Here is a 25,432-nt window from a genome sequence, read left to right on the forward strand (position 1 = left end):
CATGCGGGACACTAGAGAAGCCTCCCACAAGGATGGTAAAACATCAAAAACATCAGGGTGTCCTCTTTTTTCTCTAGTGTGATGAAGTGGTATGGCTGGTTCTCTACCACCAAATAATGCAGCTGGAACTTCATAATAGTATATGGTTCTACACCAGTGGTCCTCAACCTGTGGGTCCCCAGATGTTTTGGCCTTCAACTTCCAGAAACCCTAACAGCTAGTAAACTGGCTGGGATTTCTGGGAGCTGTAGGCCAAAACATCTGGGGGCCCACAGGTTGCGAACCACTGTTCTACACTGACCCTATAATGCAGTTCAAAATGCATTACTTGGCAGTCGAGATCCATCCTATGGCCCCTTTTACACTGACATATAATCCAGATTACCAAATCCGATAATCCAGATTGTCTGCTTTGAACTGGATTATATGAGTCTACATTGCTAGGTCAAAGCAGTTAATCTGGATTTGATATGGCATTGTAGAAGGGACCCCACATGGAAAGCCAAAGTTTTCATTGAAAGAAGGAAAGCTATGAGGACTGGGTCTCGATTCCCAAAATTGCATTGGTTAGACCGCATCAGCTCTAGTTTCAGATATACAGCCTCATCACACTAGAGAATTAATCCACTTTAAATCCGGTTGCAGAATTCTGGGGTTTATAGTTTAAGGAGGGGCCTTTAACAGCCTCCCTAAACTACAAATCCCAGAATTCTGCAGGAGGCAGCAACCGGATTTAAAGTGGATTCATTCTCTAGTGTGATGAGATAATTAGCATGATTCCTTATGGGCAAGCAGACGAAGAGTGGTAGATGGCATACATTATGTGTCTCAAAAAGTAAGGCTAATAGAGGAAAACCGGTGCCATTTTTGGACTCCCCAGGTCAAATAGACCCAGAAACAGGGCTAACACCCGAGACAGTGTTACCTTTGGCAGGGAAAGGAAAGCAAATGCTCATGCTTAGGGGTTTACTCTATTCTCCCCCATTGTTTTGAACTACACCCATGATCTAACATAAATAATTATTTTATTATTTGAATACTTCTTTTGGAATTATGGTTTCCCTGATTGGGAAAAGGTCCTAAGGTTGCCTCTGGTAGATGGAGTATTGTTGACTATGGCCCCTTCTACATTGCCACATAAAATCCAGATTATCTGCTTTGACCTAGTTTATAACGCAGTGTAGACCCATATATTATAATCCAGTTCAAATCTGATAACCTTGATTATCTGCATCGAGATAATGTGAATTCTATCCCAGATTATCTGATTTGGATTACATGAGTCTACACTGCCAGATAATGTGGGATAAGCAGATCACCTGGGCTCAGCTCCTGGGATAAGGGCAGCATAGGGTCCCTTCCACACAGCTGAATAAAATCCCACATTGTCTGCTTTGAACTGGGATATATGGCAGTGTGGACTCAGATAACCCAGTTCAAAGCTGATATTGTGGGGGATTCTGCCTTGATGTTCTGGGTTATAGGGCTGTGCGGAAGGGCTCTTGATCCAGTCTCAGACTTTAAAAAAATAGCTTTATTTGCAGTTTTGTAAAGTTTTGCACTCCTTACCCCATTTTTTAAAATCAGGTGGACAAATATACCCAAGAAAGAGGGCTAACATTAAAATCACTAAAATAAAATAAAATGCTGTGGAGGATGCCAGTGTAGAAGGCGTTTCGGTTGGATTTGTGTGTGTGTGTGTGTCAGGAGTGACTTGAAAAATTGCAAGTCGCTTCTGGTATGAGAAAATTGGCCATCTGCAAGGGGTCACCCTTCCACAGCAAAAATCCACTTAAAATCCGGTTTCTGCCTCCTGCTGAATTCTGGGATTTGTAGTTTAGTGAGGCTATTAAAGGAAGGTAATGATGCTCCATGCAGTCATGCTATGCTGGCCACATGACCTTGGAGGTGTCTACAGACAACGCTGGCTCTTCAGCTTAGAAATGGAGATGAGCACCAACCCCCAGAGTCGGACACGACTGGACTTAATGTCAGAGGAAAACCTTCACCCTAGGAGGCTGGATTGAGGACTTAATTCACGTGCTTAATTAATCGTAAATAATGTTGTCACGCTTTAATTTTTGCAAACTCTGAAAAGTGTGGCAGCGGCGTGTGTGTCCGGTCCTAACGAATCCCCATAACCAACGGGGACTAGATCCGGATTAGCCGAGAGAACCCAAAAACTCTTTTGGTGAGGTGAAGAGATAAAAACGAGGTTCCTTCCAGGAAACGAAATAGTGAAGGAGGGGGAAAGAAACGGCACAACTTTGGGTGTAAACAAGAGCCAAGGATTGCCGGCCCCTTTGGTGCATCAAAGTTTCTGCAAAAGAGGGGGCACATTGAGTGCAGCTGGAGAGCGCTTGAACGGTCACAGCTCAGTGCTGGGGAACCGGGGGCGAGGATATGCAGATGCTCCCTCCCTTGGCTGCCCAGTTTAGGACACCGCCATCGCACCACGGTCCCGCTTCCATAACGGCCAGGGTCCCATTCTTTTGGGGTTGTCCTTTGGGGAGGGGGCGCTGAGGTAAAGACGCCTTGATGGGAGAAGGGGACCGCCTTCCCTCTGGATCCAGGGCCAGCGGAGGCCCCCCTTGGGCCACTGACTGACTCCTACACTAGAGACACTCGTCCACCTTCCTGGGCTTTTGATGTGGGCGCAGCCGGGAGGAAACGGCGAGGAAGACTCGTTCACTCGCGGTTTTCTTACTTCCCTTTCGATCTTTCTTTTTTCCTTCTCTTTCTTCCTTTGTTCTAGCAAGAATAGCTTCCTTCCTTCCTTCCTTCCTTCCTTCCTTCCTTCCTTTTTTCCACCAAAGTAATCCTTCCTACCTGCCTTTCTTCTTTCCTTCTCTCCCCTTCTCTTTCCTTTTTTCCCACCAAAAATCCCCCCTCCCTTCCTCTCCCCCCTTTCCACTAAAAACCCCTTCCTCCTTCCTCTCCTTTTCTTCCTTTTTCATTGCACCAAGAAATAATTTATTTCTTCCTTTCCATCTCATCCTTTTTTCTTTCTGCCACCAAAAAGGCCCTTCCTTCCCTCCCCGCCCCCTTTCACCACCAAAATGTCCTTCCTTCCATCTTTTGCTTCCTTCCTTCCTTCTCTCCCTATCTTCTATTCTTCCACCAAAAAAAGAATTTCTTCCTTTTCTTCCTTCATTTTTTCACCAAGAAAGAATTTGCTTCTTTTCCTTCCACTAAGAAATAAATCCTTTTTTTCTTTCTCTCTCTCTCTCTCTCTCTTTCCTTCTTCAAAAAATAATTCCTTCCTCCTCTCCTTTCTTTCTTCCCTTCATTTCTTCCTCTGAGAAAGAACTCCTTCCCCCTTTCCTTGACTTGCCTTTCCTCCCCTCTCCTCTCTTCTCATCCCTCTTCTCCTCCCTTCCTCTCTCCCCTCTTCTTCTCTCTTCTCCTCCTCCGCCCTCTCCTCTTTTCTCCTCTTGTCCTCTATTCTCCTCCCCTCTCTTCTCTTCTCATCCCCTCCCCTTCTCCTCCTATCCTCTCTTTTCCTTCCTCTCATCTCCTCTTCCTCTCTTCTCTTCTCTTCCTTTCCTCTCCTCCCTTCCCTTCCCTTCTCCTCTCCACTCCTCTTCTCCTCTCCTCACTTCCCTCTCTTTTCCTCCTCTTCTTCCCTCTCTTCTTTTCTCCTTCCTCTCTTCCCTTCTCTCCTCCTCCCCTCCCACTTCCTTCCCCTCCTACTCTCCTCTCTCCTCCTCTCCTCCCTTCCCCTTCTCTTCTCCTCTCTTCCCAATCCCCTCTCTTTTCTTCTATCCTCCTCCTCTCCTTCCCTTGCTTCCAATTTTCTACCAAGAAAGAAAAAGGTCTCGTTTTGAAGCCTGGGGGCAGGTCTGTAGCTACAGGATCCTCCCATTCCTCCCCAAGACACACTTTCCTTTGGTTCCCATTTCTGTAGCATGGCCAAAAGTGAGATATTGAACACCTTTCATAGGCAGAACAGTGCTTCCTTCCATGTTTGCCCTTCATGGTAGATTTGCCACCCCACACTTAGACCTGGCTTGTATACTGCCTTCATGGTGCCTGTCACTTATGGAGAGCCCATAAATTTCATAGGGTTTTCTTAGGTGGTTTAACCAGTTCCTTTCTCTGAAACATAGCGGATGCCACCTGGTATTTCTTGGCTGCCTCCAAGAACCATACTATAAACATGCAAGAAATCTCTGTGGCAGAAAGGAGGAGGAAACCAGCTGGCTAAAATCAATATATATGTGTGTTTATGGCATTTTTCTTTACAATAAGAAAAATGCCATCTTTCTTCCCCTTTCAAAAGGCAAATGCACCCTGTCCCTCTTTCTACCTCCTTAAATATAACGGGTCTCATTGTGAAGTATGTACAATAAGGGATGCAATAGATATTTGTATTTCATGTGTGCCATCCATAAAGGTTGGCACATCAGGATGTTTCTGCTCATTGTTTGCAGACCGTGTCAATAAAATACTTTTTTTATTCAGTTGTATTTGTTCTGTTAGCTTTGCAATGAAAATCGGATAGTACAGACAATGACCACTACTTTGAGGGTGGCTTGTAGTTCCCAGAATATTGGGCAGCAACAACATAGATGACTAATTGTTAAACATAATTTTTAAAAAATCCAATAAAGATCAACTAATCGGTATGCATAGAATAATGTATTATATATTGTATACAGTTGTGTGTTTGCATATTGGGTATTTATGTTGGTATGCTTAATATATTTATTTCTATATGTACTTTTTCATGATTTCAACCCAGTTGGATAGCATAGCACATATTTGGAAACATTAAAGTTGTGTACAAATTTAAAGCACATACGTTTATGGTTGTAAATGAATTCCTTGATTGTACAAAAGAACAATCAAGATCTGTCTAGGGAACATATGAGAATGTTTTGGCTTCCAAAAGTGGCTACAGCTGTTGTATAGATTCTAGGGATGCTTCCAATGTTAGGACTGTTATACATTTTTAAAACACCTTTAAAAGGTATCCTAAGATTGAGGATAGGAAACCTGTTTGCTGTATCAGAAGAAAGCAGTTAAAGAGCTTGAAAAATGTAACTTTTTGGGGATTTTTGTTTATGGGGTCGTTTGGGTGTATGTGTGTGTGTGTGTGTATATATATATATATATATATGTATGTGTATATATATACACACACACACACTTTTCACGATTTGAGCTGGATGGCAAGATCGCTATCAATCTCTCTCACTCACAGACATGAGTTGGTTTGGGACACAGGATCAATTTGTTTACAAATCCTCATATTGGAGAGAACGTTTGATATAAATAAGATAAAGAAAATTTCATTAAACATAACCTTAAAAAGATACAGTAGAGTCTCGCATATCCAACATAAACAGACTGGCAGAATGCTGGATAAGCAAAAATGTTGGATAATAAGGAGAAATTAAGGAAAAGCCTATTAAACATCAAATTAAGTTATGATTTTACAAATTAAGCACCAAAACATCATGTTTTACAACAAATTGACAGAAACAACAGTTTAATACACAGTAATGTTATGTAGTAATTGCTGTATTTATGAATTTAGCACTAAAACATCGCAATGTATTGAAACAACTGTGGATCCAGGCAGTAGGCAGACTGCGTTGGATAATCCAGAATGTTGGATAAGTGAAGGTTGGCTAAGCGAGACTCTACTGTATAGTTCAATGTAACTTCAGAGTGAGAGGTGGGAGGAAAGTACACTAGGGGAGATGTAGAGGGATGACTTGAGACATGGATCTTTGGGACTTTCCATATGCAATCTTTCCAATGTATTTATATATTTCAAGTAATTCTCTCCTTGCTTTCCTCCAATCCCTTAATGTAATAACAATAACACTTTATTTGTATTCTGCCCTATCTCCCCAAGGGGACTCAGGGAGGATTGCAGCATAGATACAGACACAGGCAAATATTCAGTGCCTTGTAACAATGAAACACAGATACACAGACAAAGGCAAAGGCTTCTCCTTTCATCTCCGGCTCTAGGGGAGGTGCTCATCTCCATTTCTAAGCCAAAGAGCCTGCGTTGTGTTGTCCGTAGACACCTCTTGTTTCATGTGCTCGGCATGACTTCATGGAGCACTGTTTATCATCCTGCCGAAGAGGTATCTATTTATCTACTCACATTTGCATGTTTTCGAACTGCTAGGTTGGCAGGAGCTGGGGCTAACAGTGGGAGTTCCCCCTCTCCTGCGGATTTGAACTGCCAACCTTCTAGTCAGCAAGTTCATCAGCTCAACAGTTTAACCCATTGCACCATTTTGGCTCTAATGAATACCAGATTTGGAAAGTGGATGGCCCTCCAAATATTGTTAGATGTCAACTGTTGTTGGACATCAACTCCCATCAGATCTAGTCAGCACAGCCAATAACTGGGGGTTGTAGGTATTGCAACCCATCTGTCATTGCCTACCATTGCTTCTGGATTGGCACTGCAAAACTAAATCCTCCCCTCCCATATTTTGGGAGACATTGCATAGGTGTTGGCCATCTAATAAAAAAAAAAGCATTTAAAAAGAATGGGATTAGAAATAACTTTTTGTGTAGGCTTCTGTGTTGTTTGTGTTTTCAGTTTTGGTCAGAAGTGGAAATTGCTGACAGACGCTATACTGTGGTTAGAGTGGAGGATATTAGCATTGTCATATTGCCTTTTCTTTATCAAGCGTGGTTGACCAAGTTAGGTGCTGTAAAGTGAAAAACACTTGCCCTGGGACCTTTCCGCACTACACAGCTATAGTGTGATGTTCTGTTTTGACTGCCATGGCAACATCCAATGGCATTCTGAGGTTTCAGGTTTGCTCAGAGATACTCAAGCCCTGTGGCTGAGGATGTACCAACATGCAGGACTTTTTGGTGTGACATTTCTTTTCTTTTTTACGTTTAAAGGATATTTAATATTACTATTGTGAAATAGATTATTTGAATGAGACAGTTGCTGTATACCCAGTAGTCATGTAAATTATACAATTTAAAACATCATAAAATATTTTAAAGGATTTCATTTAAGAAAAACATCCAAACAAAATCGATATAGAGGTAAATCCAACTTTATGGTAGCATTTTTTCCCCTATTTCTATCGCACTAATCCTTTACATGTTAAAAATGGTCAAAATGGGGTTTTGTGGGTCATTTGCGAAGGAATGATCAAATGTGGGCATGAGATTACAAAGAGAAATCAGTGCAAGAATAAGGTTTGTTTTTTTTTCCCCCTTGTGTCAGGAGCGACTTGAGAAACTGCAAGTCTCTACTGGTGTGAGAGAATTGGCTGTCTGCAAGGATGTTGCCCAGGGTTGCCCGGATGTTTTGATGTTTTACTATCTTTGTGGGAGGCTTTTCTCATGTCCCCGCATGGGGAGCTGGAGCTGACAGAGGGAGCTCATCTGCTCTCTCCCTGGATTCGAACCTGTGACCTGTTGGTTTTCAGTCCTGCCGGCACAAGGGTTTAACCCATTGCGCCACCGGGGGCTTCTGTAAAGGTGTAAAAATTTTAAACTAAAATAAATCTTTATAAAAATAATTGTCAGATTTCATTCATTTTCCCAGTTATCCTCCAAACCCTCTGATAGTGATATTCTGATATCTTAAATGACAAAAAACCTGCTGCTTTTTTTCTTTTTCTTTTCAAATTATCTTTGCAATTTTTACTCCTTCCTTGTCCCCTGATCTCTGTCGATTTTCACTCCTTCCTTGCATTAATCTGTTAATGGAAGGGACAGCGATAATTCAATCAGAGATGCTTCGTCCTGTATTTTAAAAACTCTGTTTGTTGTATTAAACTGAGTGATCCTCTTTTCTTGTTCCAATATATTAAGTATTATGATTGCTATGGGATTTTCTAACTGATAGTAATTCAGAGTTTAAGTGTTAGTCATTTTTATATTGGGTATGTGTGTACAGGCTGTTGTGTAGCGGGATAAACTGCTAAGCTGCAGAACCTCACTACCTCTGAGGATGCTTGCCATAGATGCAGGCGAAACGTCAGGAGAGAATGCCTCTAGAACATGGCCATATAGCCCGAAAAAAAACTACAACAACCCGAAGATTCTTTCCCTCCTTTCCTACCAGCTCCCCCTGGCTGAATTAATGTAAACTTGCAGCAACTGAAGTAAGATGGTGGGAGAAGAAAGATGAGGGAAGAGAAATTGGGACATCTTAAAAGCAGCTGAAAAAGTAGGATGACAGCAGGTTAATTGGGACTATTTCAGCCAAATCCAAACAGCTTATTTGTATGATTCTTGGGGTCTAAGAATGAACATTAAGCGACTAAAAATTCTTTATGTCAATGGAAGGAGATATTTGGGAGTTTTCTTACTGGAACATTGAGACCACTATTTCATTTCCAGTTACTGGAAGTGAACCTCCTCTAGACTCAATGGGACTTAATTAAGATTAGGCATATAGTTGGCCCTCAATCCCCACTGATTTTGCATCCATAGATTCAACCATTTACAGCGTGAAAAAATATATTTTTTAATTCTCACACCCTTTGATTTGGCGATTTTATATAACTTTTTAGTAACCCATTCCCCTGAAATGTTTAAGTCTCTAAAATGCCTGGTGTTACTGGAAACTCTGACAACATTGCAAATTCTCAGATTATTTCCAGAAAAAACACAAAGTGGGGCCAGATTATTGTGTTTTCAAGTTACTGAGTGTTACATCACTTGCTCTGGAAGCAGATTTTGAGATGAGGCTTGAAAAATAACAGAATCTCATGATTTGCCAGGCTTCTCAGAAGTAAGGGGAATTTAGGCGGAAAATCCTGTAATTTGAAATACTTGAGAAGCAGATATGGTGAAAAGCAGCTGTGGTTTTTTTGTTTACATAAAATGAAATGAATATTTAAAATTGTTGTTTACATTGGACGATATTGAAATCTTGCAAAGCATTGTCGATATTATGAAAGTTGTTTACATGTATGACAATAAAAAGCTTGTTCATTGTTGTCAGTTGTCTCCGGGGCATTTATTACTGTAGGCACATTGGTTCTGAATTAAAATTCTGTGTTCAACTCAAATAGCAAGCTAAACTTCTGGAAATGTTGGGCTGAAACTTCAATCCACCAGACCCATTGTCCAACATATCTGGAGACACACAAGAGGGAGTGATTCTATGTCTCAAAATTGTGATGTGACATGTAGCACCCTGCAGACCACTCAGCATGAAATTAAATGTCTCCAAAGGCAGTCACCAACACTTTCTGCATGGTTTGTCAAAATGCAGACCAGGAGTTTTATAGTACTACTCGTGTTTACTGTGAATCCTGTTAAACAACCTCCATTCAATTTGTGTCTTAACAGCTTCTGAGCGGTCCATCTGTCCATCCTTAGATGAAGCATCCCCCTTCTCGGTGCCCTTGAAACCCTACGCATGGAGCAGCCTGGGAAGCTCTGAGCTGAGGCATTTGGTACAGAACTACAGGCCTTGCCCGGCTCTGGAACGGAACACATCTCTTGGTATTTTCTGTGAGCGGAGATCTGAGCCCAGTCTCTTTGGATCTGAGCGGAGCTCAGCACTGGGACTCTATGGGGACTTTGGTTCCTCTGGACTCTTTGAGCGCCCAGCTGCAGCCCCTGGCATCTATGTGGAGGCCTCCTCTGGACTCCACCAGGAGAAGAACGCAAGTGGCATCAAACTGGAATCAGAGCTCCTTTGTCGTCCCCTGTTGCTCAGTGGTTCCTACAAGTGTGTCAAGTGCAGCAAGGTACAAAGAGTGTTCTAGATATCCTTCTGTATTCTTTGCATTTGTACTCTGGTCATTTGAAACAGTTTCAGTTGAGGTGGTAATATCTGAGGAACAAAGTCAGATAGAGAAGGAGAGGCTGGTTAACAAAGAGATTCTTCCAACATGTCTGGCTTGGAAGATCTAATTCGGGAAATGGGATGCTTCAGATGGTTCTCTTTAATGGCTCACTTAAGCATATAAGAAAAGTTGGGTCAGACCAAAGGCCTGTTATCTAGTGCATCATCTTGTTTTATTCAAATTACTTTTGGGGATACCACAAATAGAATACAAGGGACCTCTTCACATGGGCTTCTTTTTGGCGGCGGTGGTGGGGTTTTGTAAGCTTGGCCATGGAACCCAACGACTCCCAACAAACCTAGTAAAACTACTTCCAGGGCTGTTCCATAGCCAAACTAGGGGGAAAGCCCTGCCACTGTCAGACAACGGGAGGCTCCTCGTCTTTCCATTAGGAAAGATGGGTTTAGCCAGATTTTGGAGGCTAATCACAATGGTGCAGGGCATAGGGCGACAGGTCCCCATGCCTTCTGGGCAGGCGTCACTGGAATTGCCACGATCTGCAGTGAGACTGGTGTGACAAGGTCAAAGAACAAGCACTCTCACCCATTATTTCATCCCCAAGAGGTGAAACTGAGGAATATGCAGCTGATTGCTTGAGAAGATTTTACAATTATAGTAATACGTTGTTGACTTTCTAAAGAGATGTACAAATAGTTTGTATTTTTTCAAATGGAATAATTTCATATATTGTTCAATTTTAGATGGTTGAAAAAGTCATGCAACTACAGTGTACACAGCATTAAGAGCAGCTCACAAGAATTAGTATAACAACATAATCATTATGTTAAGACAAGTAAAATATCTTAAAAGCATAACATCTAAAATGTGTATACCAACAGGAAATCCATTTTTACATTAGCATTTTAATTTCTAGTATTTTTCTTCAGCTTGATCAGGTCAGACCCTACCATCAAGCAAAATTAAGTGAAGCCCTAGAAGCAGATTTTGATTGTCATGACATGTCAGTAAATTATTTCTTATAGAGAAAGACTGCCATAATCATGGAACTCATGGTTTTCTAGGAATATTATTTATATAGAAGACTGCCATAATCATGAAATCTATGGTATTTCTAGGAATTTGCTAGTTTCTCCAGGTGATTTTATGGTATACATCTCCTGGAAATTACCTTAAGGCCTGGTTGAAGGATGTAACAGATTTCTAGAGATGACAGCTCCCTAGGAATCTCTAAATCCTCCAATGTATGTGGTATGTGAGATCAGAAGTAATATAATAGAATGGTATTAGTTTACATCTGTGGTTTCATGTAAGCATTTTCCAGGCAAGAATGTATCCCTCAGGAACACATGGGTCTTGTTGTGTACTTCATCTATATATATAAATTTGTTAGGGGCATCCAACGAGGAAACAAAACTCAAAAAACCCCCAACGAAACTTAACCAAAATTCCCATGCCCATAACACAACCCACAAGGTACAAACATATCTACTCAAAATGAAAAACAACACAACAACACACTCACAAAACGGCAAAACAACAAAACTAAAAAAAAACCCAACGAAACTTAACCAAAATCCCCGTGCCCATAACACAACCCACAAGGTGCAAACATATCTACTCAAAATGAAAAACAACACAACAACACACTCACAAAACGGCAAAACAACAAATCTCAAAAATCCCCCAACGAAACTTAACCAAAATCCCCGTGCCCATAACACAACCCACAAGGTACAAACATATCTACTCAAAATGAAAAACAACACAACACACTCACAAAAAAGCAAAACAACAAAACTCAAAAATCCCCCAACGAAACTTAACTAAAATCCCTGTGCCCATAACACAACCCACAAGGTACAAACATATCTACTCAAAATGAAAAACAACACAGCAACACACTCACAAAACGGCAAAAGAACAAAACTAAAAAAAAAAACCCAACGAAACTTAACCAAAATTCCCATACCCATAACACAACCCACAAGGTACAAACATATCTACTCAAAATGAAAAACAACACAACAACACACTCACAAAACGGCAAAACAACTGAGCATGCGCATTGGCGCCCAGCCGCAAGTTCCCTGACGCGCGCACATGGCCTTCCGGCCAACGTTCCCTCTGCAGAAACCATGCCCACTCCAAGCCCCGCCGCTTCCCGCACACACACACCCCCTGCCGCACACACACACGCAATCCCACGCTCCATCACTCCCCCCGCCGCCGCATACACACACGCAACCCCACTCCCCCTGCTGCCACACACACACACACAACCCCACGCTCCATCACTCCCCCCACTGCCGCACACACACGCAACCCCCTCCCCCGCCGCCACACACACACACGCAACCCCACTCCCCCCGCCGCCGCACACACACACACAACCCCACGCTCCATCACTCCCCCCGCTGCCGCACACACACACGCAACTCCACGCTCCATCACTCCCCTGCCCCAATCTTACCTCCTTATACTTCACGCCACCTCCAAACCCCACCCCACCCCTTCCCGCCCTGTCAAAATCTAGGAAAGACAGGAAGGAAGGAAAGAAGGAAGAAAGAGAAAGGGAGGTAAAGAAAAAGGGGGAAGGAAGGAAAGTTAGAGGAAGAAGAAAAGGAAAGAAAAGGAAAGATGGAAGGAAAGAAAAGAGAGACAGCAAAAGAGAAAGAAAAAGGGGGAAGGAAGGAAAGAGATAGAGAAAGAAGAGAAGAAGGAAAGATGGGAAGGAAGGAAGGAAGGAGGGAGGGAGGGAGGGAGGGAAAGAAGGAGAGAAAGAGGGAAGATTGGCCACAGCAACACGTGGCGGGTAAAGGTTGTTATTTCTATTATTATTATTATGCTATTGTTCCTATGAGACCCTTTTAGGGGGAATGGGAGAGGTGTCAGGTCCCGGAGGCAATGCATTGCATTATTGTTATTGTTATGATGGTGGTGAAATAAAAGGAAATAAAAAGTGAAAGAAGGAAGCAAACAGGGAGGGAAGAAAGGCAAAGGAAGAAAGGGGGAGGGAATGAAGGAAAGAGAGAAGGATGAAACCAAGTAGTGAAAGAAGGAAAGAAAGAAAGAGGTAGAGAAGGAAGAAAGGAGAGAAAAGGGGAGGAAAAGGGGGAAGGAATAGGTAGGGACCTCTCTTTCATAATAGTCCAGATATCTACCTCAACTTTGATAAGTTTTACTATAGGCCACAGCAACGCGTGGCAGGGCACAGCTAGTTATTACTGAAATTTTATTGTTCGGGAGATGTGTTTCTTGCATTTTCTACCACATATGTACATTGTGTGTGTGTGTGACAAATTAGCTGCTCTACATCAGTCAGTCAAATAGCTTGGATTAATACCAACGTGGAACTAAACCAATACAAAGCAAACTCCATGCTCATCCTCTCCAAGATGTTGACTTTAAAATCTGCTGTGATTTTCAATCCAGTATCTCCACATTGCTTTTTTGTCACTGTCCTTTTTCAGGTCTTCTCCACTCCACATGGCCTGGAGGTGCACGTTCGCCGTTCACACAGTGGCACCAGGCCCTTCGCTTGTGAAATGTGCGGCAAGACCTTTGGCCATGCTGTTAGCTTGGAGCAGCATAAAGCAGTGCACTCACAGGTGAGAATGTGAAGGAACAGTATGAGGAATCAGAAGGGGATGGACCTACAAATTTAGGAATCCCTTGGATGGAGAACATGTGAAGATGATCATGTATACCTGGGGACTAAGCCTGGAGTCACCTCCCTTAGCCCAGCTGCGTAACTAGTGGCCAGACTGGGCAGTAGTTATCCAAAGAGCAATATTTCCTATGTTATAGTCCTGACCCGCCTTCCATGAATTCAGTGACAGAATCCCACATAGCCAGAAGACTTTGTTACTGGAGAAGTACATCAGTCTAGTTATATGGAGGGAGTTGATGTGAACTAACTAACTCAATTAATACATTGTTTCTTATCACTGGCCTGGAGGCTCTCAATGTCTTTTCCAATATGGTTCCCTCCAGATGTTGTGGTCTAAAACTTCCAACTTGGCTGGGATTGATGTGGCTTGCAGTCCAACATATATCTAGTGGTCTTAGGATGGGAAAATGTTGCTTGCAATAGCAGCCATAAGCAACTTACCAATAATCTTTCCCTGGAAAACCACCCAGTGGATATAGTATTTGGTAGCCTTCTTGAGGAAGAAGCCCCCAGCATTATGTATTAGCAATCAGCAAATTCTCTTGATGGTAGAATTGTAAACTCCATAAAAACTCAATGAGAAAGCCAGTCATTTCTCAGTAGCAAGTCAAATGATGACAGACCCCAAACACATTGTTTCTTTAAAAATTCCTTCTAATTGGAAAGGCTGCAAGTGGTGTAACAGCTTCTCTTTCCCCATCTTATAACAGTAGCTGCTACATGATTGGTAGAAGCAACTCTGGCCATTAAGGCAATTGTGAGGATATTTGTGGTTAAATTATCCTGAAAGTTTGAAAGAAGTATTCTTAGGATCAGAATGAAAATCATAAGAAAGCCTATATGTTTGAATTATCCCTAATGTAGGAATAAAAGCATTGCTCTAAAAAGGATTTACTTGGCACGATTCTTTTGAAGGGAAATCCTGTTAATTTCAGCTGTACTTTTGAATTATAGCCAAAAGGGAATTACAGTATGAACCTTGTATCTGCAAGATTCATACCCGCAGTTTCATTTATTCGTATCTGACAACGTGTTCTCTGGGTACTTTTTATGATCTCCAGCACGACTCTGTAGTACTCTTGTGTCAGAAGTCTTTCATTTCAATTGAGTGTGCTATAATTCCTGGTTTTGCAGATCCATGTGAAGTCCATGAATATATCCCCCCACAGATATGCAAACCCTAGTGTCTTCAAGCAATCATTAAAGCTGGATCTACACTGCCATATAATGCAGTTTGGAACTGCATTATGTGCTAAGTCAAGACTCACATAATGCAGTTTAACCACATTGAACTGCGTCATGTGATTCTACACTGGCCATATAATGCCATTCCAAACTGCAGTGTAGATCCAGCATGAGATACAACAGTTGTATAACATGGGTGCCCAACAAGGGAAGACTGTCAAAAGAAAATCATATGGGGTTTTCATTTAGTGGTCAGGCCTTCTTAGAGTTATTACGGAGTTATTAAAACATTATGATCTGATGCCACAAGACAGTTGTTTAGAGCAGGGCAAATTTATCATAAATCAAGCTAGTTCAAGGCTCACTTGAAATTCGCATGACTTCCACATGTGCTTTTCAAGAGCTCCCTCCTCTCTTTCTTGTAAACATACATATATGTTTTCTGGGAAATTAAAAAGTTTGAATCCACAGTGGCCGTGCTGGTTTGGGAAATTTGGGAGTTGTACTTCAAAAATAATTTCTCCAAACTCTTATTCAGTGGCACTATATCTTGGGATGTCTTATTTAAGTGCTAGAAATCCTGAGGATAACATTTTTCTTTCAGAAGTAGCAAGACCAAGAGGCAGCTCTGAGCTAGGTTCCTGGCAGAGAGTTTTTTCCACTCCTTCTTCCCAGCTGGAGTTCTGATCTGGCAAAGGAGCCTCCTCCTCCATCCATGTTTGCTGTTTGGATGGAGGAGGAAGCTTCCACATCTATATGTTCCAGAGGGTGCAGGATCCTTGAGTTAAACTGAAACTATGGCCCTGCTCTATGTATTTTATGAACAAAGATACTTGCACCCCAAACAAGGCAAAAACATATGATTAATGTAACATCAAATTAACTCTCATTTCATGGTTCTCTCTTTTCCCCTTTAAGTAGAGCTGAGCCACCTGAGCACACATTGGGGCATGAACAATTCTCTTGAGTCAATCCATTTGTCAACTCACTTTTCTTGATAACAGGCTTTGCTCAGATCACCTTTCTGGCCCATTTCATACCACAGACTTCATGGGCAGGAAATAGACTGTAAAATGCCTAGCAAAATACATATGGTTCCCCGCAGTAATATATTGTTCCTTGTACAATAGTGTGCAAGCTGTGGTTTGTAACATCAAGTACCACAGCTTGGTGTAGGCTTGAGACCAGAGGATCCAAACATACACACAATCACAAGGGAAGCTTGTGGAGATGGGTAAAGCCAAAGAGGGAGAAGGGAAAGCCTTTCTATAACAGGAACCCCAATCTGTATTACTACTTCTAACAACTATTAACTCTGGAGTCACTCCAGGTAGGAGAAGGGGGATGTGCCCAGGTCTCTGTAATCCAGATTAGTACTGATTTCCATACAATGATTCAGGGAATTTGAGGAAATTGGTGGCAAAATAGTCCAGGGAAGAAGGGGGGGGGGGAATAGAGTGGAGATGAGAATAATGTAGTCCTCTAGATGCTGTTAGACTGAAACACCTAGAGTTTTTTTCATCATTGAGTATGCTAGTCGGGGCTGTTGGGTGTTACAAGGAAGGCAACATGATTCCATTTCTAGGTTACAGAAATTCTCTCAGTGGGCGGCCAGAACCTTGCAGTCTGTCTGGTTTGAGAACATTAAAAAAACCCCTTTTTGAATGTCATCATGGCTATCACTCATGGCCGAATATGGTTGCCTTCCAAGTCTTGGTGGTGGGTCCATAGGTGACTGTAGAGACCTAGTCTTGACCTGCATGTTCTTTCGCAGTGAGGCCATCTATGATTGGAGATTCCAGAGACTGTACTCTGGCGTGGTATATATATATATACCAAAGCTCATAGTTCATTCCCCTTTAGGTTACTTGGGTTTTCACATGCTTTCAAATCTGTAGGGAATTTTAGCATGGTTGGAAAATATTGAACATGGCTGTGATTTTTATATGTTGTCTAAACAGTTGACTTTCCATTCACCCTTCTTACGTTGCAAACTTTTTGGTGAGGGCAAGGAGGCACTGAATCCTCCTTTGGGTACCCATGTGCCTTGTCCAGTGAACTAAAGCCGGTTTCTTTCTGTAGGAACGTAGCTTTGACTGCAAGATCTGTGGCAAAAGCTTCAAGAGATCCTCTACATTATCTACACACCTTCTCATCCACTCAGATACCCGGCCTTATCCATGTCAGTACTGTGGGAAGAGGTTCCACCAAAAATCTGACATGAAGAAGCACACATTCATTCATACAGGTGAGTCCTGAATTCTTTATTTCTCCTGAGCATTGTAATGTTCATTTTCTGCTTTTGGGGATAAAAAGGTATCACTGTAATCTGATAAATGGCTTCCTCTGTTGGTACGAATTCCAAACAGAACATGATACATGCTTCATTGGTGAACATTGTAGGGGTGTTCAAGAGAGTGGGGTGAGAAAACATGTTCTGCCATTTCAGCTTTCCTCAAATGAATGCACTCCAGATGTTTTGAACTCCAGCTCTCTCTCACATTGTCCTGTCTGAGGATGATGGGGCTTGTAATTTCAACATTTGTCAAGGAGACTATTACACCACCCACTCTCATTTCTAAAGACCACAAATGTTTCCACATGACCTTCTTTTCCTGTAGTGCAGGGTCTTAATGTTGTTGTGTGTCTTCAAATTCTTTCGAACTTATGGTGACCCTAAGGCAAATCTTTCATAACATTTTCTTGGAAGGATTTGTTCAGAGGAGCAGTCCACACCCTCCAAACTAATCTTGACAATAAAATTCTATGATAGATCTGTCTTAGAGTCACCATAGGTCAGCAACAACACACAACAACAACAAGACCTCTGCTGAGCATTAGTGAGTGTGACTTGCCCATGATCACCAGTGGGCTTCCAGGGCCGAGCAAGGATTTCAACCATGGCTTCCAGAGTTGTAGTCCAAACCAGTTCACCACTCAGAAAAGATCAAACATGAGAAAGATGTGAAAAAGAAGGACAGGGTCTTGATTTGCTTTATGAAAAATGTTTTTTAATTAATGTTTAAATTGTAAATACAAGTAGAGTAATACTAATCTCAATAATGAAATTACACTTACATTTCACTCAGTATAATGTGTCTTATTTACATAACCTTACCAATCCCAATTCCACACTTATCAACCACTTTTGTCCCTCAGTTTTTTTTCTTCCCCTCCCTCCCCCTTTGCGCCACACACACTGGGAACTGTTGCATCTTCTTCAGCTTCCCATGTGGGGAAATGAGAGAAATCTCCCTCAGGATGGTAAAACATGTGGGCACCCCCTGGGCAATATCTTTGCAGATGGCCAATTCTCTCACACAAGAAACAACTTGCAGTTATCTCAAGTTGCTTCTGACATGAAAAAAAAATTGAGTATGATTTGACTTGATCTGTTGTGAAAAATGTTACATCAAAATGGTACACACTTCCTATTCTTCTATTGAAAGCTCATGTAAGGTTCTTAGATGTCTCCCATCTGGGCAATGATCAGTTTTATTTTCCTCTCAGTCAGAGGCGGCCCTAGGTAATTTTCGATGGTAAGCAAACAGTATTTTGATGACCCCCCCCCCCCCAAAAAAAACACACCCACTAACTGATATATATTTTCTGTTCATCATGGGAGTTCTGTGTGCCATATTTGGTTCAGGTCAATCATTGGTGGAGTTCAGAATGCTCTTTGATTGTAGGTGAACTATACATCCCAGTAACTACAACTCGCATATGTCAAGGTCTATTTTCCCCCAAGAGTACCCCTGGGCCAAATCAATTATACTGCATATGCTTACTTTGCGTAATGGGTTGAGCCGCCCCTGCTCTCAGTTTTGCATCTCCTGGTGCTCCTGGATCATTTGCAATGCCCACAAGCAGCCTTTGCTTAGTCACTGGAATCCATACAGTGCACTCAGTATTACTTTAATAGGATTCTCTCATAAAAGTTGTTCTGTTTGTGTCCAAGGTCTACTTCTGCAGCCCTAATTTGCATTGGAGATCTATGACTTGGGGAGGGTGTTAACTGTTACAAACCTCCCTCCCATGTTACCAGTTTATAACAATGGCAACTGCAATGACATCTTCCCTTTGATTAAACATGGAGAGAGTTGAAGAACCTGGTCCCCAACTGTCAGCCTCTGTGTTTGTTCAGGAACGTTCTTGTTTGTTGAGCTTTTCCAATGAAATAGCTTTAAGGCTAGTTGTGATGCCAGGTGAGGAACTATGGTATGTTAACCATATTTTTGATCAAGGTGGAAGTTAATAAAATGCAAATGTGGAAGTTGAATCAAAGTTTTATGAGAAAAACAGTTGCAGATGCTCTGATTTTTCCTTGAAAATGCAGAGCTGTTCAGCATCCTCCTGTCTTGACTTCAATAAGGATGAATTGCAAAGATGTTCCAATTAAATTGAATGATTGGTTCAAAGCTATAGTCCAGATGGGGATTGGGTGAGATCTCCGGGTGTTATTGGGCTGCAACTCCCATCAGACCCAGCTTACATAGCCAGGTGTGAGGGATTGTGGGAGCTGTAGTCCAGTAACATGTAGAACAGCAGTTCTCAACCTATGGGTCCCCAGGTGTTTTGGCCTACAACTCCCAGAAATTCCAGCCAGTTTACCAGCTGTTAGGATTTCTGGGGTTGAAGGCCAAAACATTTGGGAACTAACAGATTGAGAACCACTGATGTACAGAATCATGTGTTGCTGATATGTTACATAGGGCTTTCTAAAAGACTACTTATACAACAGTGTTATCTGGTACACATTGTACTGCAGGAAAAGGCAGTTGTTGGCAAAGCTAGCTCACAGTGTCCAATGGTGTTGTGAGTCTGCTAAGCAGAATCAAACTGCAGAAATGTGGTTGGGTCACTTACCTTGATAACAGTTTTCTTCCCTGGGTTGTTGTAGGTTTTTTGGGCTATATGGCCATGTTCTAGAAGCATTTTCTTCCCGTCCTCTGCCTCATTGTGAACACTTTAGTACATTATCCGATGCAACTTTAAGTGTGGAGCCTAAACATTCTTTAATGGGGTTGCTACAACAATATGGTATTATTAGTTGAGCATCTCTTATCTAGTAATCTGAAATCCAAAATGCTCCAAAATCCGAAATTGTCCACATGGGAGGCTGAACTAGAGATACCTTTGCTTTCCGATGGTTTAATGTCAATAAAATTAATTTCATAGACAAAATTGTGTGTAAAATTACTTTTAGACTATGTGTATGAAACATAACAAATTTCATGTTTACTCTTGAGTTCCATCTCTAAGACATATCATTAAAGATATTTCCAATATTACAAAATCCAAAGACATAAATACTTATAGACCCAAGCATTTCAAATAAGAGAGACTCATCCTGTACCATTAATTCTCCTGGGGGGATGATCATTCCCATTTCAGGCAGCACAAAGGGACAGTGAAATAAAAAAAATGAATGATGATACTGCCAGATTAAAAAAGTGAGCTTTTCTAGCTCAGGTGCCAAAATAACTTGAATAGCTAACTAACTAAGGTATGACTTTGAGTGCCATTTACTGTTTGCTTCAACCAGCAAAATATCAGGCCCAGCAAGTTCTAAGGAAAGTTAAATGTTTGAAACATGAAAAATATTCAAAACAGAAAAAATGCAGTTCAGTGTCCCTAGAGCTGGGACCTTTAAGCCACAGCAATTAGTACTGAAATTTAGTTCTCATCTGAAATAGAGATGTTCATTGCAAGACAAACAGGGATAGTGCTGCATTGTAGTACTAATGAGCTCGATTAGGTCTACAAGGCTTTCTTAAGTTGGATTACTAAGGGGCTTTCCAGACAGGCCTTAATTCCCAGGATCTGATCCCAGGTTTTCTGCTTTAAACTGGATTATATGAGTCCACACTGCCAGATAATCTGGGATAAACAGAAAACCTGGGATCAGATCCTGGGATATAGGGCCTGTCTGGAAGGGGCCTTAGGAATTCCACTCTTGGAGGTCCTCTTGCTTTCCTGAGGTACCCTACCAAGAAAAGCAATTTATTATATTTATTGCAATTAGGATCACACAGAAATCATATTAGAACAAATGGCATTGTTTAAAAAAATGAATTAAATCCATATAATTTTTTTAACATTGAAAATCAACTTTTCAAATCAAGTGCTAAGAAAACAAGCACATATTTTTGTACGGATTTCATTGAGGAAGACTTGTGGGAAATGCAGAAAAAATGTTATTGGCTTATGAGGCTTTAAATCTACATCACATGATGGTTTAATGCAGTGGTTCTCAACCTGTGAGTCGCCAGATGTTTTGGCCTTCAACTCCCAGAAATCCTAACAGCTTGTAAACTGGTTGGGATTTCTAGGAGTTGTAGGCCAAAACACCTGGGGACCCACAGGTTGAGAACCACTGGTTTAACAGATCATGTTAGTTGAAGATATCTGTTTATGATGTTGTCTTCTCAGGGCACTGGGATGTTCAGAGGTTATAGTGCACCTCCTCTTCTGCAATTCAGGCAAGTTCTCTGGTGAAGTTATCTTGTGTAATGGGATTCCTTTCTTATCCTTATCCTCAGGTGAGAAGCCTCACAAGTGTCAGGTGTGTGGTAAAGCTTTCAGCCAGAGCTCCAACCTCATCACTCACAGTCGGAAACACACTGGCTTCAAGCCCTTTGGCTGTGATCTCTGTGGTAAAGGCTTCCAGAGAAAGGTGGATTTGCGGAGACATCGGGAGACACAACACGGCCTGAAGTGAGAGCCTCATGGAATCAGGGGAAATCAACAGAAACACTATGTCAATGCATTTTCCCTTCTTCCTGGTGGGTTGCCCTTTCCTTTCATCAACTCTCTGGATGTTTGACCCACTTCCAGCCATACTTTTACTAAATGGGAAATTACAGCATGTTGGTTAGGTTTTGGTAGAACTTAACCCAATAAGTCTTGGGGTGAAAGGAGAATGTCATGGTTGATGAAAGGCAGGATGAACCCTCTTCTTTTTTTTCATTCTTTTAAAACATTGAGGGTAAAATAATATACTCCCCACCAGCTTGAAATCCCAAAGACACTGTATGGATAAGGCTACCTGGTGCCTGCAAACCAGAAAGTCCTCTCTCCCTGTGGATTTGCCTTAACTAATTCTTTGCATACCTCATGGGGACGGAGGAATAACAAAGACTGTACATTCTTTTATTTAGTTTTACCGTGTGTTCTTATGTTCACTGCTGAATATTTATTGGAAATAAGTTTTAAATTAATAAAGTATAGAACATTTTCACGAGTAGTATTTATTTCTACATAAAACATTACTCAAATTGGTAGTATGGTTCTAAAATGGATTTATTTGGAAACCAGAGCCGCAAACCAATGGACTCATTCCCTCAAGGATATAGAGCAGCGGTTCTCAACCTGGGGGTCGCGACCCCCAAGGGGGTCGTTTGGCTATTTCGGAGGGGTCGTGAGGCTGCCTCCTTTGGCCCCACCCCAAGTCTTTGGCCCACCCCCCAAGGCTTTGCACAAGGCCAGGCCTAGCGTGAAGGAGCCCTCACCTACCTTGCACTCTCGCTGGCCAGCAAGGGTGCGGGCTCATTCGTGCAAGGCCTGACCTTGCGCAAAGCCTGCCTCGCCTGCTTTGCACTCTCAAAAATAATTTTATGGTTGGGGGTCATGACAACATGAGGAACCATATTTAGGGGTCACAGTGTTAGAAAGGTTGAGAACCACTGATATAAAGGTTACAGCAAATAGTGTTTTCTGCTATGGAAAGTATGGTAGGGCACCCCTGTTTGTACCAATTGGGGCATGTGGAGGCGCTAAGACATATTGGCCATTATTCTACATCATTTACATTGTGCTATATACTTCCCAAAGTAACGTGATAGGAACATTATTCCCCTGTTCGTCAATCATTATCACAAAATGGATCTCCTTCTTCTTCTCATGCATCTGATACCTGGTAAAGTAGGCTTGGGGAAGAGTTATGATTGTGGTGATAGTGTCACAACCAGAGCTAGGATTTAAAAAACAATGTGAGTGAGTTGCTGTGAGTTTTCCAGGCTATATGGCCATGTTCCAGAAGCATTATCTCCTGATGTCCGGAGAGAATGCTTCTGGAACATGGCCATACAGCCCGGAAAACTCACAGCAACCCAGTGATTCTGGCCATGAAGGCCTTCGAAAACACAAACAACATGAGTATTAGAGCTTTTAATAATCAGAGACCCTAATCTGTGGCTTACTTAGTTTTGCACCTTTCTGGCTCTTTTAACAGACTTAACATGGAACTAATTTAGAGGTATAGAATAAGTATAGTCAATCCCCCATCCCCAGCAACAACACTAAATGAAGCAGAAATCAATATCTTAATTTTAGGTTCATCTCTTTATTTATTTCTTTAAAACATTTATATTCCGTCCTTCTCATCTCACAGGGGACTCAGGGTGGAGTACAGCATATATATGGCAAACATTCAATACTGGGACATAAAACCACACACACACACACACACACACACACACACACACACACACATTAAAATCACTTATATTCACATTAAAAGTTGCTTAAAAACCATCTCAGGGCACCATTTTGCCTCATTGCACTGCCCCAAAGGCTTGGTCCCACAGCGAGGTCTTCACCAACCTTCTGAAGGACAGGAGAGAGGGGGCTGATCTAATATTGCTAGGAAGGGAGTTCCATAACTGGGGGGCAATCACAGAGAAGGTCCTATCTCTTGTCCCCACCAAACATGCCTGTGATGGTGGCGGGACTGAGAGCAGGGCCTTCCCAGAAGATCTTAGTTTCCGCAGTGGTTTGCAAACTATCTCTTTACTATGCAAGCAATCATCTAGGAAGTTTGGATAGAAACTCTGGAAAAATTTGTAGGTTTGCCTCAATAATATGACCTATAGACACAGTAACCAAAATAACTGTTTCAAAGAAGACTTGTTTAAAACAGTAAAATGAAGGATAAAAATCTCAATCATCTAAACCTCTAGGAATCAGAACAAATTATTGAAGCTGTTATGGTGTGAAACTCGAAGATTGTCAATACCTTTCTTAATGTCATTACTTTACTTGCATTAAAAATGCATTGTGTATATTACGTGACTCATTATTCATGAGGTGGGTTCCGTACCTTTGTCTGCCGGAGTAATTGAAGGAAAAGGTAACAGGAGCCGGTGTGGTGCACACCTTTGTTCCTCCTGCTGCATTTTTAATGACACCTCCAGCCAGCCAGTTGGTGAAGCTCTGTGCCTACAGAAGAGTGGAAAGGCAGAGCTCTCCTAGTAAGACTAACCCTTTCAGGAGCTAATTTGAGCTTGTGTTCATTCACGCCAGCGGTGATTAAATTACCTATCAAGTGTGCTGTGCTATCATGATTCAGGACTTTGAAAAGCAAGGTGGATTTCACCTGATTGATTTGAAATACAAAGGGATGGAGTGAAGAACAGATGAAGTGAGGAAAGAAACAACAAAGAAGAAGACATCTTTTGCATTATGATCTTATTTTGGAAAGCTCCTACAGGAAAATTCGTGATTTTTCTACCTTGCAAGTGTCCAAATTTTATAGAATCACAGAATTGTAAGAAATCAGAAGTGTCATCCAATCCAACCCTCTGCCATGCAGAAATACACAATCAAAATACTCTTGACAGATGGCCATCTGGCCTCTGTTTTAAAACTACATTACACTCCGAGACCACATATTCCACTATGTATGCAATGAGCAGGAAGTTCCTTTATGTTTAGGTGGAATATCTTTTGTAGTAAATCGAAGCCACTGCTTTGAGTCCTATTGTCTGGAATGTGGCATAACGTAAAATAAACCACGTGTAGTTCACGTTTGACCAGCCCACACACTGCCTTGCTAGAGAAAGAAAATATGCCACACAGATGAACAATAAAAAACAAATAGTTTACTCTTCATAGTTCAGAAAAACATATGTACAATCATGTGATCAAGTGCATCGACTCACATAATGTCCTTTTATTAGAGATTTAAAATGGTCTTTCTTTGTCCATGTAGAGAAACTCCTTTTGCAACTCATGAAGCGAGAGCACACTCCAAACTCTGTTTCTCTCTGCTTCTCTCTAAGCATCGGCATAGCTCAAACCTGAACAAAAATGTAACGGTAAGCAAAAGTCCCAGGCTCAGCCATCTGCCTGGGCATTGCCCGACCAATCAGTTTAATGCATCTTATTTTGCAGTTCACACACACACTGATTCCTTGCATGCTCCAACATGGAACAGCAGAAAATAAGCTTGCTCCCTCTTTAATTTGACTTCTTTTAACATATTTAAACATGGCTATCATGTCACCTGTTCTTTTATTCATTCATAGTTTAATTTTCTCATCTGGGGAGTTCTACAGAGTGACATCTACCTGTATGGGAGCTGAGAGTAGCAAGGGAAGTTAGTTAACCTGGGGTATGAATTGTGCTACTCTCCAGATGTTGTTAGCCTACAACTCTAGCACCCTTAGCCAACGTAACGGTAAACCAACAACAATGGGAAGGATGCAAAATTCCTGCTTCTAGGTTAAACCAACCTGCCTTAAATTGTTGCCTCCAGATTTGTTGGACTAACTATGCAAACTAAAGATGATAGTGATTTGAATCCAATTGGAAGGTATCAGGTTAGAGGCAACCTGGGTTCAACTGAAAGATGTCACTGAGCCAATGCCACCAAATGAGTTTCATAGTTAAGAGAGTAGCTGAGCCTAGCTTTCTCTGATTCCAGTCCAAATCTTTCTAAAAAATCAATGATAATACTCGGGTAAATTACTGAAATGCACCTTCATATAATCTGATTAGGGCCCCCTGGTGGCGCAGCAGGTTAAACCACTGA

The 25,432-nt window shown here is 41.7% G+C and overlaps 1 protein-coding gene across 1 annotated transcript in view; it reads left to right on the top strand.

Annotated features, from left to right (window-relative positions):
- Positions 1-21,856, top strand: part of GFI1 (growth factor independent 1 transcriptional repressor) — a 32,839-nt gene extending 10,983 nt beyond the window's left edge. The window contains exons 4-7 of the mRNA XM_060771587.2: positions 9,301-9,704; positions 13,235-13,372; positions 16,702-16,867; positions 21,162-21,856. Of these exons, the coding sequence (XP_060627570.2) occupies positions 9,301-9,704; positions 13,235-13,372; positions 16,702-16,867; positions 21,162-21,340 (887 nt within the window). The 3' untranslated portion in view covers positions 21,341-21,856. The remainder of the gene's footprint in view (positions 1-9,300; positions 9,705-13,234; positions 13,373-16,701; positions 16,868-21,161) is intronic.
- Positions 21,857-25,432: the final 3,576 nt, after the last annotated feature.

The sequence above is a fragment of the Anolis sagrei genome, chromosome 4, assembly GCF_037176765.1.
Source record: "Anolis sagrei isolate rAnoSag1 chromosome 4, rAnoSag1.mat, whole genome shotgun sequence".
Classification (NCBI taxonomy): Eukaryota; Metazoa; Chordata; class Lepidosauria; order Squamata; family Dactyloidae; genus Anolis; species Anolis sagrei.